General features: G+C 38.7%; 1 protein-coding gene across 6 annotated transcripts in view; it reads right to left on the reverse strand.

The window, feature by feature from the left end:
- Positions 1-15867, reverse strand: part of POU6F2 (POU class 6 homeobox 2) — a 338317-nt gene that overhangs the window by 79951 nt on the left and 242499 nt on the right. For all 6 annotated transcript variants that reach the window (XM_090142231.1, XM_031599404.2, XM_090142232.1 and 3 more), the window contains one exon: positions 14233-14570. In XM_090142231.1, coding sequence (XP_089998357.1) covers positions 14233-14570 — 338 coding nt within the window. The remainder of the gene's footprint in view (positions 1-14232; positions 14571-15867) is intronic.

The following is a 15867-nucleotide window of genomic DNA, read 5'->3' on the forward strand; positions in this document are numbered from 1 at the left end:
CAGTGCTTGACAAAGGGTAGGATATAAAGCTAGAGAATTTGGAGATGTTTCCATATTTCACTGAGTTGTTTGAAGCTTCTCTGAAAGTTTTCCACTAAACTTGAGTGCTATGCAAGCCATGATTACTGTAGAATAGCTATGCAGTATCTGGTGCAAAATAGCAGCAATGACTTTTTTTTTTGTGAGTAATGGCCCCACCTAAGGCATATCAGATGTATATGCTGACACTTTTAACAGCAATCCCCCTTTTTTTTGTTTATGAATAATTGCTCTTCTGCTTACTCCATTCCCCCTTTGACCTGCAGAGCCCTCAGATAAATATCCCAGGGATATCCTCTTTGTGTTCCAAGACACTGAGTAGTTTAATGACTTGTAAGAGTACCTATTTTAGCCCTTAAATAATTTACGTGTCAGATTTCCTCGGTAAACAGTGGAAATGTCCTATATAGAAATAAGAGCAAAACCATTCTTGTAGCTTATACTTTAAGCAAAGTTGCAGTTAGAAAACAAAACAAAAAAGAATGATCATCTGCTTGACAAGATCAGTTATCTGTGGGAAGTGCAGCCATCTCATCTCAGCTGAAAAAAGGAATTTGAGTATTTTGTTAACAGGCAATCTAAAATTTACAACTTGATTCACTTGGTTAAGTGTGAAAAAAAAATTAAAAAAGAATACCAGAGCCAGACTTTTCATCTGCCAACCTCCCTTAGCTAACTGTACTCTCTCAGCATTTGCATGCAACAGCTCTTCCTAGGGAAAAGCACATGTGCAGTTGCCTTCAAAAGCCCTCTATTTTTCTTTTATTTGCTTAATTGGGGGTCTGGATTGAAACTTCCTATGGGTCAGACCTGGCACAAAGTCTATTCTCTTGAATACCTTTTCTCTAAACATTCTTTACTGCATCTTCAAGTTTGCTTGCTGTACCACTCACTGGTGGATCTAGTCTACACAAAAGGTTTAGTACTGTTTCTATTGTTTTCTTTAGTGTATCTTTACCAACGTAATCCTTAGGATCATTAGAATAGCACAAATATTAATTGTTTAAAGGAATTAAAGTATCTACAATAAGGTTCACTTCATAAAGTTTCTTAATGATGATGTATCTGTGATGTTGTGAAGTACAGATAGCCAAATTTGTGTACATTCAAGAGCTCAGTAATTCAAATAGAGATTAGTGTATGAACCTGGCTGAATTGTCACATTTGCAAATGGTCATTTTCCTGTGATATAAGCCATTGATAAGAATAAGATTTTTCTAAGACATCCAGACGCTGGAACCTTTACTTTGGGTCCTTCAAGGGCTAAGTATTTTTTGCAGTTTACATCACTGTAAGTGCCACAACCCTTCTGAAAATTAGACCAATGCTTATTCAAGAGACTAGAATTATACTTTCACACAATATTATTTAATTTAAACTTATCTTCACTCCCTTTGTCCAAAGGCTAATAGAATATAATTACACTAGGCTAGGGAAAAATTGATAATGTTGTAGGCAGCCTTACATTCAAAAATCCCTATTGTCAGTTTTCCCCAGTAACTCTGTCAGTGACATGCTATTGCATCTCCCTGTTATAATCAAGCAAGATGAAAATCACTGTGAAAAGTAAATGTATGAGGAGACAACAAGGAGGTACGTATCAACACAGTGGTTGCAATGGCCCACAGTACATGCATCAAAGCAAAGGTCTTCATTGCCTTACTGTCGAGTTTAGGCCTCTTTTCACAGATGTTGAAAGATGTTTTAAATTAGCCTCAACTACTGCATGACCAGGTTTGATTAAGAGATGGTTTCTACTGCACTTGAGCAAATCGAGTTGTGCCAGCTCTGGGAAAAGTCACATCGAAAGAAAATGGATGGGAGTGAGAATTCATCTGGGTACCTCATTTTAAACATTTCCTCCCACTCCAGATCTCCTGTAGACAAATACATTTATATCCATTTCTGAACAAGACTGAGGTATATAACATAGAGGTATGTGATGAGCACATTTAACCAGTGTAATGCTTTTACACCAGTTTAAAAGTATTGCTCCCTTACATGCAAAGCTTTAACTAAATTAGTCCTCTTCAATGAAATGATGGCTATGTTGGGATAATTTCTATATGTCTAGATAAGCCTTCCTCAGCCTTGCTTTTACTATGCATTTCTAAATTAAGTTGAAAAGCTTCTACCACTTTTTGTAAAATTAATGTGAACATTTTTGAGAAAACAAAATGAAAACAACAGCACAACAGCAAAGAGAATTAAAATAAAACCATTAAAAACCCCAAACATTAAAATTCTGAGCCTCCCTCCCCAGGAGTTGATCTTATACATTGCAGTTAAATATGTAAGCAACTCTCACTTGTTTTCCTCTGCATACAGATTACTGACATTGCTACAGGTTAAGAATGAGTTCTAAAGGTATTTCTGTTACTAGTGAGTGCTTGCTTTTCAACATTTTAAAGTGAAGATGTGAACAAACCTTTGAAAAGTGACTGAATATTTCAATGCCAATATATTTTGCATGTAAAATATAAAAATCTCTGTGTTGCATTTGAAATCTGATAAATATTTATTATCAATGCTGTTTGCTTTTAATCTGTTCAGGATATCATTCCTCCAGCTTTTTAGTACTTAAACAAAAATGGCATTTACATTACAATGTTGCTTGCCAACAATCTCATTTTCTGGTTTAGTCAGCAGCCTTCATGCTTGATTAGTCTTTAATTATACAAATACCTACATATTTAAAAAGTTTTCTTTTTTCCATACTTTGAGCATGTAATTATTTTCTCTTGCATGCAATAACCTTTAATTTTAGGATTAAGCAACTGATTCTCTTTAGTATGGATGGATTTTTTCAAGTGTTAAAGCAAATTTGGTTATTGTATTATGAGTAGGAAAATTAACTTTAGGAAAACCTTTCATTAGTGTATTTGACAGCACACTGAGCAGCTGACAGAAACTTCAAAATATTCAAAATACTTGAAAACAAAATAGATACCAAAACTGTGTCCTCTGAAATTAACAGCAATGCTTCTCTAAATTCAATGAGTGAGTGACTAGGGCTATGCAATTCCTCTTTTCAATATTCCTTGCTTTTGTAGCATTAGTTTTACAGCAGTGCCCAGAAGCCCAGTGCAAGATCAAAGTCTCATTGCACTCATACAAAAAAAAACCAACAACCAACCAACAAACAACCACCAAAGAAAAACAAAACAAACAAACAAAAGAAACCAAAAAACTGTAAAAGTTTGAAGTCTAAACATATCAAATAATGGTGGGAGAATCAACAAAAGAACAGAAAGATGAAGTGACATGCCGGGCAATGATAGAGCTGGGACAGCAGTCTGGCATTCTTGACTCCAACAACCCATTTATGCTTCCTGATGCAAATTATTTTTCAGTAGTAAATTCAATAATCAGAGGCATAACTTGATAATGAGATTAAAGCTAAACGTGCAGATTGGATGGAGCAGTGAAGAGATACATACCCTCCCCTATCCTTTCTTCTCTGCAGTTTTCACTCATGAGAGCATGGACTGCAGAATTTGGGTCTACAGGACTGACATATGTTATCTCTACACCTGCTTGTACATTTGAAGTACCAGTGACTTCCCCCTAGACATACTCTTTGAATGTCTATAGGGAAAACATCAAGGATTTTTAGAATGGCTTGGTTTTTCTCAAGTTTTGCTTATTTCTGTATTTGTTTTACATGAACTGAAAATTCTGTCAGACATACATTTTGATTGCATTGAGAACGTGTTTCACAGACAGAAGACAGTTACAAAAAAAAAAAAAAAAAAAAAAGGAGGTTGTAATTCTAAAAGTCAGGGAAGGAGAAGAGGGGGAAACCTTCCTAATGGCATATTGAGCTTGCTCCTGTCTCATTTGTTAGCTGTGTGAAACCTGCCAACTTCCCTAGTAGAGTTAGTTCTTGTTATAAAGTGAAAAGTTGCAGAGGTAGTTTAGAAACATACTCAGCATCTTATTGCAGACTGGTGATCAGTGATACAATTCCAGCCTTTCACAATACTAGTCCTTCTGTTTTCTGGTGTCTCTCTCCCAGTGGAAAAGGTCAGTAGGAATAAAGGCACTGCGGATAACAAAGACATTGCTTTTCTACATTCTCCTCCTAACAACATTTTACTTTTCCTCCTAAAAATCAGGCTTTGTCTCTGGGGAATTGAATGCTGTTGGAAGCTGTGCTTTCCGATGAGTACTGTGAATCAGATAGCCTCTCCCTTACTTGCCCCTTCCTGGACCTTCATCCCAGTACAACTCTGCTCACATCAGCTGCCCTCCCATGGCTCCAGCTGGCAACATGTCCCCCATGTCCCTGGGGAAAGGTCCACAGGAAATCAGTCCTTCAGCATCTCCTGTCCCAGCTGCTGACACCAGTCCATAAGGAGAGCACTACCTATGCTGGGAGAAGAGCCAGAAGAGCCAGCACTCCAGTAGGGTTTGTTGCAAAAGCAATTATAAGGTTACAGTGCTGAAAATCATGACAGCATTAGCAACCAGCATTTTTTTTTTTTTTTTTTTTTTTGTATTGATCGTTACAGCATTCATTCAGAACTATTTCTGATATCAGTTTACTGGCCATTGCTATGACAAATAACTGTTCTGTAGCATAGATGCTGATGTTACAGCATCCATATTTTTAAGCTTTTCTTTATAACATCTGTAATTTTGATAAGAGTCTAGGGTCCTCTCAGTTCTGATTGCTTCCCTGGTGTTATGTATAAGCATGTAAGTATTTCCTAACACGTATACAAAGATATTGCAGCAATGATGACTGCTTTAAAGAATCTCATCTCTTTCAAGATCCAAAATTCACCATCATCAGTCTTTTACTAAAAGGATAATGTTAGCAATATGTGATTTGCTATTTTCATGTATCTATTTCTCTCCTTTGAAAACTCAACTTTGCCTTCCAATCTCTTCCAAAAACATAATCCAGCTTCATTCTCTAACTCTAGAGTCTCATGGGATATTTAATCATGTTTAAGCTATCAGAAATAAGTCAAGTTCCTCTCCTGGAGGAAATTCTCCTAGTTTAAGATACAGTTGCTGATGCAAATGATAAGCTGAAATGGAGAAATGTTTCAGCCAAAAAACACAACAAACTTGCATTTGAAAACAATGAACCATTTCAGCAGATTTCAAATAATCACCTTGAATTAAAGTTTTCAATTTCTTTTGTTAAATCAATATTTTTAGGCAACTCAAGGTAATAAATTGTTTATATGCAACTTAAGCTGTTTTTAAACAAAGCTTTCCCCAGCTTTTTCAATTTTCTAGATCTAAAAGAGTATGGGATTTTTTTGGTTGATTGAGTTTTTTGAAGGTTGGGGGTATATGCGACTTGAAGAAAAAAGTGAACGCTTGAGAAAAAAGTGAACAAACAACAACAACAACAAAAGCCTAGAACATTTCTGATAAGTTGAAGTTACTACAATATTAAAATAAAAAATGTGTATGTTTGACAGGTTAGACACAAATCTTTCCAAGACTCACAACAACAGCGCTCATCTAGTTTCTTGTTCTATTTCCTTTACTTCATTTCCATTCTCAGCTGGTGGCAAATATCTTCATTTCTTGATGCTGTCCTGGATCAGCAGCAAAAAATACAGTGGTGCTTCTACACGGACAGGTTGTCCTAAAAATCTTTCAGACTTTGCTTGTAGAAGGAGTATTAGAAATCTCACAGGAGATTTCTCTTCCAGATTAAAATTTTATAGTGGTGTCCCTCCAGACCAACAACCTCTTTCTCTCCTCCTATTGTGGATTCAATCAGTGATTTATACATTAAGAAAAAATAAATTTCGAGTATGTAGTCCACTACAAGTATATCGTTTAAAATTTTTATAAAATTTTAGTATCATTACATATTCAAGATATCAAGTCCGATCGTTTATTTCTTACCTGCTGGAATATATATTCTCATGTGCTGCTGTATACCTTTTTGCTTCAGTTAGCCTTACTTACTCATACCTTAACCCACTAGGAGCTCTTAGAAATACCCATTTGCTGGCTTGTGCTTGAGGTGACAACCTCTGACCTTTTAATTTTCCATTTTCCACATAATTAATTGTTGGTCACTTCAAACAAATATTGGTAGAGGAAGGGGAAAAATGAAACAAGAAGGATTTGGAAAGCTCATGTTTCCAGCACAACCCCTTGGATAAAAGGATAGGTTTTTTTCGTCTGCCTAATTTGTTTCAAGTTGCAGCACTAAGGTCAGGCTAAGCCAAGAGAATGAATGGAATAAACGTCCTGATGGGCTGCCCGAAGCTGCCTGGTGTTACAGATCAGCATAAAACCAGCTCTCTTCCCTGTGCCTGGGCCGATGTAACTCACTGGAGTGGCAAATTACATCAGACCTACAGCTGTAACCCGACATTATGATTAATTTGATCAGTAATTTCTCCTGTTTTTCATTTTAATCGGTGTGACTATTCTGCTGTGGCAGGTCTTTCAGATCTAATTAAGATAAATTTCAGAGTAAAAGACTTGGCAGAATTTTCGAGTCAAATCCGAGCGTCAAGTGTGAAGACCTGCAGCACCAGTCAATCAATTTCCAGTAAAGACGGCGGGCTGTAACTCAGCAATCAACCCATTAACACTTAAGCAAATTTCATAATCTCCAGGCCTGTGCTTAGTCACTCTTTCAAAACGTTCTAACTACTAATAAAAAAAGAGAAAGTATTATGCGTTTTAAACACCTGTCTTAAATTGCATGTGCTAAAGCCACCAACGGGATCCACAACTGGACACTGATAGATCTCTGTAGCACGGATGAAAAAGGCTTAATTTTCAACTTTAAAACACAGCTTGGTGTGACTTTTTTTTTAAATTTTCAGATGCTCATTAGTACAAGGAGCCTTGAATGGCATTACATCGAGACTGCAACAGTTCTAGAATATTCCTCCTCCACCAAATTCAACAATCCCACCAGGTGCTCTCTGTTCACTCCATCCATTTCCTTCCAAACAGAAGTTCTTCTCTCACAGAACTAGAAACCTGTGATTATTTGTAATTTAAATATATATATATACTATTAAAACGAAGTAAGGAGTATGAACAAATAAGGGAAGATAAAGAAATAAAGCAGTGCTTTGGGATATTCTATCTACATAAATTTTTGGAAATAGGAGTGAAAAGAGAAATTAAGATAAATGACCACTAGGAAATGTGATCTACTGGTTTCAAAAGAGTATCGGAGGAGCTGCGTCATTTTTTTTCTGTCTCTAAGGTCCTCAAGAGTTCTCCTGTCTGGTCAGAGAGATTTTGGGAACAAAAGACCTTACAGAAATATGGATCCTTTCCCAAATTTGTCCTGGGATGATATTATTTATTTATTTCACTATTTATTAAATACTTAGTTACTATAGAGACTTTATTAAATGCTCCTATTTCAGAAGCAAAAGCTCTGTTTTCCTCTCCTTCAGAGAATTCTCTAGCAAATGGTTTCCTATATTAGCCTCAGCTTCTGCCCCTTGGGTGCTAATAATGCCAGTTGTTTTGCTCTAAGATTAATTTCCTTTGCTTTAAATGTGAGTCAGACACCAGAACTCTGTGTGCTTCTGAAAATAGCAACACCTGCAGAGTATATTTGGATGGACCAGGCAGCCAGTGCTCCAACTGAGAGAAGGTTTCCTCAGGGAACAAAGAAACTGGCTTATAAAGTCTCTTTGAGAACCCTTAAACATCTCTTTGCTCTATTTAAACGCAGTATTCAATAGCCTTTCACCTCAAAGACCCAATGCCTCAAAGACCCCAAAAAAGCAGTGAGCTTCTAGGAGCTGGAAGACAGCTGAGGAAAAGATATGAAACCCTACGCAGGGTTCTCCCAGAAGGGATGAAGAGGATTCAGGGAGCACCCAGAAGAACTGAAAAGAGGAAAGGATGCCCTGGATGCAGTGAAACTCAAAAGCCAACATATTTTCTCAAACAAGTTTCAAATTTGTGAAAAGGAATGTCTGTGTTGTTTCACAGAACTATTACAGAAGCCGTGGCAAAAGGAAAAGCCCAAAACAAAAGGAGTTGCTGTGAATCACAACAGCACTTGGATATGTTAAAAGCATATTTGTATGGTACATCATTATGACCATGACTTTCTAGCTAGCAGAAATTTTCAGATGGAAACTCTCTTCTTTACCACCTTTACCAACTCAAAAAAAAATCATTAAAATGTAAGAATACTCAGAAATCCAAAAATGTCAGCAGAAAAAGCTTTTTGTTGGAAGGAGCAGAGGATGAAATCTGCAAAAACATTCTTAAGAGTCCACCAAAGTCAATTTAATTGAGATGATTGCAGGGGAAGTTCCATGTTATTAATTTAGAGCTGAGATCTAGACCATAGAATCACAGAATGGTTTGGGTTGGAAGGGACCTTTAAGATCATCTACTTCCAACCCCCTGCTGTAGGCAGGGACATCTCCCTCTAGACCAGGTTGCTCAGAGCTCCATCCAGCCTGGCCTTGAATGCTTCCAGGGAGGGGGCATCCACAGCATCACTGGGCAACCTGTTCCAATATACCATCACCTTCACAGGAAAAAAATTTCTTCCTAATGCCCAATCTAACCCTTTTCCAGTTAAAAACCATTTTCCCCTATTATGTTGCTACTTGCCCTTATAAAAAGCCCTTCCCCAGCTTTCATGTAGGCCCCCGTCAGGTACTGGAAGGTCCTCCTGAAGCATTCTCTTCTCCAGGCTGAAGAGCCCCAACTCTCTCAGCCTGTCTTTTCATTACTTCCTGGAAACACACCTAAGATCAGCACTAAAGCAGGCTCACTCTAAGCAGGTGATGGGTATGAAGTTTCCTGAATAAATATGTGCTTGATGTGTCCGTATTGCCTGTTGCCTTGTGTTCTATCTGATGTCCAACTGACACCAAAATTGGGAAGCCTTGGAAAGTGGGTACAAACCCCTGCCTTGCTCACCATTTATGATATATATACATATTTTTTGTCAGGCTGATTTTGAAGTAACTTGGGAACAGATTCTGACAGCCATAGATTGCACAGCATCATGCAGCAGGAAAGTCAGATTATATTATCAAAATAAAATAAAAAAAAGTTTCAATGGTATGACTGGTGTCATCATATTGATCAAGTTTTCTTGATCTCAGGAGCCAATGGGCACGAGAAAATAAAACAGGTCTCTAATATGAACACAGACAAAAACACAAGCCCCTTGACTATACTCCTTGTGAACTTACTTAGCTTCCCTGTTCAAACAGAGTTCATTGTTTCTTCTGTATCTTAAAAATATGTAAATTTACCATAGTGTCAGTACACACTGAGATTTCTTTAAAGTAGATTTTTCCTTAATGAGAAGCCAACCAGTGAATGGGGCTGGGGGAAAAGGGAAGGGGAGGTTTGGTTTTTTTGACTGTTGGAGCCTCAGGCATCTGTGTACACATTCTCCTTCATTTACAGCTGAGTGTTGCAGCCTTTCTGCTTTTCTTTTCTCCTTTGTTATAAAAGTGTTGAGGTGCCAAATACATTATTTAAGATTAGTATGAAAATTTAATCTGAAGGAGGTTCTGTTTTTGCTATTCTAGTTTGCTATTACTTGGAAGATTTTTTCTGCCGTTGTCATCTCCCCACTTCCCTTCTTCCCTCCTTTTATTATTATTTTTTTCTTGCTCATCATCTTCCGTCAGCTCCAGTTATTGCAGGTAGGCTTCTATGACAAGAAAGTGCTTTAGGAAATAGTTCTGAAAATGGTCAGAATAATTTTACAGTGGGGCAATCCCTGGGGGATTTCCTGTTTGTCTGTTCTTATCCACACATGAACAGAGCAGTAGAAATCATTGGGAATTCTTCTAGTCCTATACTGTGACTCTTTTTTTTTTTTTTTTTGGTAGATATGTCTGTAGGTAGGCTCATTTTATCTACACCACTAAAACAGACAGCAAATGTCAGCACCAGAAGCTAACCTCCCATTTGGAGCCAGTTAAATACACAACGCAGATACAAATCACCTCATCCTGGCAGTCAAGCAGAAAAATTGGCTACTTAGTACTTGGCTCCTCTAACTTTACGCAGTGTATAATCAAGATCTTATGGCTCCAGACATTTAATTGAATGGAAACTCTGTAAAAGTGCTAACTATGTTTTTGAGTTGCAGCATGCTGGCCATTCAAGAACCTATATAGTCCTCAATTTACAACATGAGCTAGGTTGCCTTTCACCTTTTGATGGTTTTGTCTCAATCAACTGACACAACAAAAGCAAAAATAAGACAACCATTATCTACATGAGGAATTTCACCATTTTAAAATGAAGGGATGAGGGTCCTTCCATCACCTACCTGACCCACAACCTGCTGAAATGCATCTCTGCTTTGGAAAACTCTCCTTGGGTTTGCTGTCCTTTGCAAATCAGTTATAACCCTTCATCTGCTGTGTTTTTGCCTTCACTAGCATACATCTGGGACCTCATTGCTAATGTAATCACAAGAAGTCAGGCCCTGGAACCTAAAGTGAGGTTTTTCACCTTTCTACATAATCATTAAAAGCCTTTCTAAATGTAATAGTTTTATAACTACAATCCAGCCCAGTGAACTGAGCAAAGAGTGCTGATAAAATTAGAGCAGAGTATTACAGAACAATCTGACAAGAATTGTTTTGAGAGTTTTAGCTGGTGTACTGTGCACCAGCAGTATTAATTTCTGATCATCCAGCAACAGTACCTCAATCAGGTATACCTAAGCAAGTCACTTTCATTTAATTTGCTTTCTGAAGGACATGACAGCATCTGTACATTTTGAGATGTAATTGCTGTTATCCTTCAGAGTTTTTGAAACAAACACAATCATCCTCCTGAATTACTGACTTTCCATGACAATTTTTTGAGGTTGCATTGTTCTAAACTAATATCTCTCAGACAGATCCTGAATAATGTAAGAGGATAAAGCCCACATGAAAAAATCGAGAATTCAGAAATGAAATTTAAGCTGGCAAACTTTAACTTAGCTGATCTTTATTCCCTTAATATTCTTCAGACAAACCCCATTTCATTCTGCTTCATAAAGATCATTACCTTAGAGGCCATAATATCTCTGAATTTAGTTTTCGGCCTGTTTTGAAGATAAAGCATTAGACATTAAAAAAAATCCACATTCTAAGCAGCCGTTACGAACTGGATATACGAACTGTTGCCAAATGTGCACTCTCTCCTTTTTTGCTTTATGCTAGCACAGTGAAAAACAATCTCAGATCCAGTCTTCAAGCTAAACCTATGGAGTTAAAACTGCTTTTCTCTGCAGGATTTAGAATGAAATGTCAGATTTCATGGAGGAGATCTCAGTATTGTTCTGCTGTAGAAAATATCCAACCGCATTCTTCAGCCATATATAAAGTGCAAGAGCTGCTCCTCTAGAGTTATTTCTGAGTATTACTTGTTTGCATATTAATGAGTTTCACTGTCCCCAGTAATGTGACACAGCATGTTCAATTTCTTAAGTATTTCTTAATTATTTCTTAATTTCTTATCTTAGGAAAACTTGAGGAGCATTACACTTGCTGTAGCATGGCTAGAAGGCCAAATCAATGGCCATTACACACACCATTATGGCTAGTCCTGAAGCACTACACTTAGTCTAGGTTTCTCTAGTGGGTGTTAGTACATAGAATACATTTATAGTTGAATTTGGGTATTCACAGCCACTATTCATGTCAAGTAGAGTAAGTAATGTAAACCTCCCCTACACCTTCTCCTTCCAGTTTCTTCGTTAAAGTTGCACCAAAGCTGACAACCAATGGATTATAGTCCCTTGTCTGTTGGTCAGAAAGAGTCCCAGTCATGTGGCTGACTTGGCAGTACTGTCTGGACTCAGCCTAGCGGGAAGCACAGATCTCTCATTTTGGTAATTTTCATAAAGTTTCTTGTACAAAAACCACCTCAGAATACTTGAATCCCATCTTCCTCTACAGTCTGGTCTGCCACACCCAGAATATCCTCAGAAGGGTGGTTATGAGGATATGATTGCTAAAGAGTTATTTGCCAAGGTAACTCCATCAACACATTGACATTGGCACTTCCAATTCCTATGCAAGGAATTATCGATTTTACTTGCTTTTACTGTACATCTGTGAGATATGACTCTGCAGAGCCATCAGTGGAATCAGAGAATCACACACGGCTGGAAAAGACCTCCAAGATCATCAGCCCAGTGATCAAACCACCACCACTAGGTCCACTAACCATGTCCCTCAGTGCCACATCCAGCCTTTTCTTGAAAACCTCCAGGGACAGCGACTCTACCATCTCCCTGGGCAGACCATTCCAGTGCGTTACTGCTCTTTTTGTGAAGAATTTTCTTCCTGATTTCCAACCTGAACTTCTCCTGGCACAACTTGATGCCATTCCCTCTCATCCCATCACTGTTACCTGGGTGAAAAAGCCAACCCCCACCTCACAACAACCTCCCTTCAGGTAGTTGTAGGGAGCGATAGTGTCTCCTCCTGAGCCTTCTCTTCTCCAGACTAAACAATCTCAGTTCCCTCAATGACTCCTCATAAGACTTGTGCCACAGAACCTTCATCAGGTTCACTGCACTTTTTTGGACACATTGCAGAGTCTAGAAACTTCTCCTCCTGGTCTGTATCTGGAGGTTGCGGTGAGACTGGAAGTCCTCACAATCAGAAGAGATTTGAATTGGGACCAGAGGATGTATGAGAGCTAAGATGCTAGGTTCAGATTTCAAATTCTTGAGATATATGCACTGAGATCATCCTCTCTCCTTCTTACTTGAACTCTAATTTCTGTAAGCTATTTTCTATTCTGTGAGCTAATTTCTGTTCTGCCTGGAAAATGGAATGAGGTAAAAGTATTTAGTAGGCAGTTATAGCAACATACAGAATTTGCAATTAGTATGCATATACTAAAGCTTCACCAAAACAGTAAAATGTAACAGAAGCACCTCTGGAACCATTCCTGTCTCTGTATTTCAATAATTTGCATAATAAAGGATCCCAAAGCAGTAACTAGCATGACAGACTGGGCATTAAGTGGTGCCTAAGAAGCCTTTAAGACAATTTACAAGAGAAACTCTAGAAACATTATACTCTATTGTAGGAAAAAGATCAGGAAGCAAGGGCACATTTACTATGGATTTTTAAGTCTTCTATCTAAACCATTAAAAAATCAGATTTGATGCAATTTAGTTGCAACTTGGGTTAATGCAGGTTTAACTGGCCACATGGCAAACATAGCTTATTGTAAGCCAATTCCCTTAATTGCTTTGAAAAGGATTTTTTAATTATTAAGCTAATGCAGTTTAATTTCTGTAGCAAATGGCTGAAGCCAGCAGTGTGGATAAGACTTTTGAAGTGTGGTCTCAAAATTTAGGGAATAAAGTGAACAGAGACTTTCCTCAATATTACCAGCTTGCTTCTAAGTGCAGTTTCACTATCCAGCAAAAGAGGAACTCCTCACTTTTCAGATCACCCTGGCGTTTATACAGAATCACACTTGCTGGCATAGTCAAAGCTGTTCCTGCAGGACATGAATACTGCAAGGAACATACTGTGTGAGAACACTCAAGTGTAAGAAATTCAGACCATTGTTTTATAGCTCTTCTATTTCTGTACAGGAGTTCTAAGATGGGAAGAGTCCAGTATCAGTTTGAGTGCATAGCTGTTGATGTGGTCTATTAGAAAACATTCATGTTAGCAGAGTGAGCCAAGGACTGGTATTAATTCTGGCATTCTGATCTCTGGAGTCTATACCAAGCCTCTTAACAGTAATATTTGATCCTTTAGGACAAACTTTAGGACTGTGGATTCAAGAGGAACTGTATTCCATCCATCCATCTCTTGCACACATACACTAGTGGAAGCTCTACTTCTTTTAGGGACAGTCAGGACCACCTGCTAATGAGCAGTAAACTTTGCTGCTCTCATAAGTTATCATGAGGTGTGACTGCTGGGAAAATGCTGTTTGTAAAGGTCTATGGAAAAAAAAACAAGATAGTTTTCTGTGGGTTTTGTGGTATGGGCTTTAAGAACAAAAGACGTTTACTCTTCAGAAAGAAACAGGCTAGGACCATCATTAATTATGCTTTTCTGACTTACCTTTTGTCTTGTTCTAAGCTGCTGGCCTATAAAGATTAACTACTGTGAGGTAGAATTTATTTTGTATGGCCAGAAGTTCATTTGATTTCTACCTTCAAAGGGAGTATGCACTTCCTTTTACTAAATCATTAGAGATTTGTACTCCACGCCTTACCTGCAATGGATTTGGTGAAGTAAGAGGAGATGGAAGGCCATGCCCTGGTGACTGGCTTGGTTTCTGAGGGGAACTGGAGGACTGTGGGACTGAAGGCTGCTGACTCTGGCTCTGGGGCTGTGTTTGGTTCTGCTGTGGAGGTGCTGATGGCTGTGGCTGTGGCTGCTGGGTCTGCTGGGGTGGCTGTGGAGTCTGTGACTGCTGAGTTTGCTGCTGCTGCTGCTGGCTTTGCTGCTGCTGCTGCTGCTGTCCTTGCTGCTGCTGCTGCTGCTGCTGTTGATGCTGGAGCTGCTGAAGATGCTGAAGCTGTTGAAGCTGGGAGTTCAGGGATGAGGTAGCTGTGAATAGAAGAGAGAGGAAAGAGTTACGTAGGTTTCAGCATTACCTGTCATGTCAAAGATATCCCGGATTAAGTTCTGGTTCTAATATATTGTGGGGCATATTGCCCAGTAAGGTCAGCTGGTGTCAGACTTCAGGTTGTGGCAACAAATTAATTAACATGTTCCCATCAATAAATGCTGTGCTTCCATGCTAAGAGATGGGCTTCTGTGAGGACAATGAAAGCTAACCTGCAGTGGGGCTACAGCTCTGTATACTGCACAGGCCTCTGAGCTGACTGGCAGTCTTGGCTCAGACAAGTTTATAACTGAAGCCAATGGGAACTTTCCCTGCCCAAAGAAGAGTCTGAGGATAACACTGTACATATTGTGGCAAGCACTCATAACACAAACTGGTGCTGTTACATAGAGCAGGATAAAGCCATAGTTGTAAAATAAGGAATGCTCTGAAAAGAGCTTTGTAACATCTATATACAACAGGTGTCAAAAAATAGAATGTTCAACAGTGAATTTTTTGGTACAGTACATAGGTAGAAAAAATACTCAATAAAATGCATGCCTCTGAAATTACAGCTGCTCCTTATAATTCACAGCTAAAAGCCATAAATTTCTCCTGGTGAAACATCATAAGCATTTTGAAAACTTGCACTGCTTGCTTACTTCTGGTAGCAAAAGTCTGTCATGGTGTGCTGGCATGTGCTCCAAAGTGTCCTTCCAGTACCCAAAGGAGGCCTACAGGAAAGCTGGGGAAGGACTTTTTATAAGGGCAGATAGTGACAGGATGAGGGGAAATGGATTTAAACTGGAAGAGGGTAGATTTTGAGTAGATACTAGGAAGAAATACTATGAGAAAATGGAACAGTTTTCCAAGCAAAGTTGTGAATTCCCCTTCCCCAGAAGCATTCAAGGCCAGGCTGGATGGAGCTCAGAGCAACACGACCTAGAGGGAGGTATTCCTGCCTATACCAGGGGGTTGGAAGTAGATGATCTCAAAGGTCCCTTCCAACCCAAAGTACTCCATGATTCTATGAAATGTGAGCCTTGGAAGCCAGTAGCTCTCATCAGTCTTTTGGCACAAAGGTTCAAACTTTATCTCCCTAATTGACTGAGGCATTGATTAAACTCAAGAGGTTTGCCACAGGGACATCACTAAGGAAGAGCACATTTAAAGCAGCAGCCAGAATACCTCAGGAACCTGGTGCTTTCTCAGATTACTCCCTGAATAAGTCACCTGGGACTCTGGCATTACACAGCTCTGGGGCTGTAGCAGATACCAAGTTGAACAGCTTGTAAGGTC

The sequence above is a fragment of the Phasianus colchicus genome, chromosome 6 (assembly GCF_987193195.1).
Source record: "Phasianus colchicus chromosome 6, bPhaCol1.hap1.1, whole genome shotgun sequence".
Lineage (NCBI taxonomy): Eukaryota > Metazoa > Chordata > Aves > Galliformes > Phasianidae > Phasianus > Phasianus colchicus.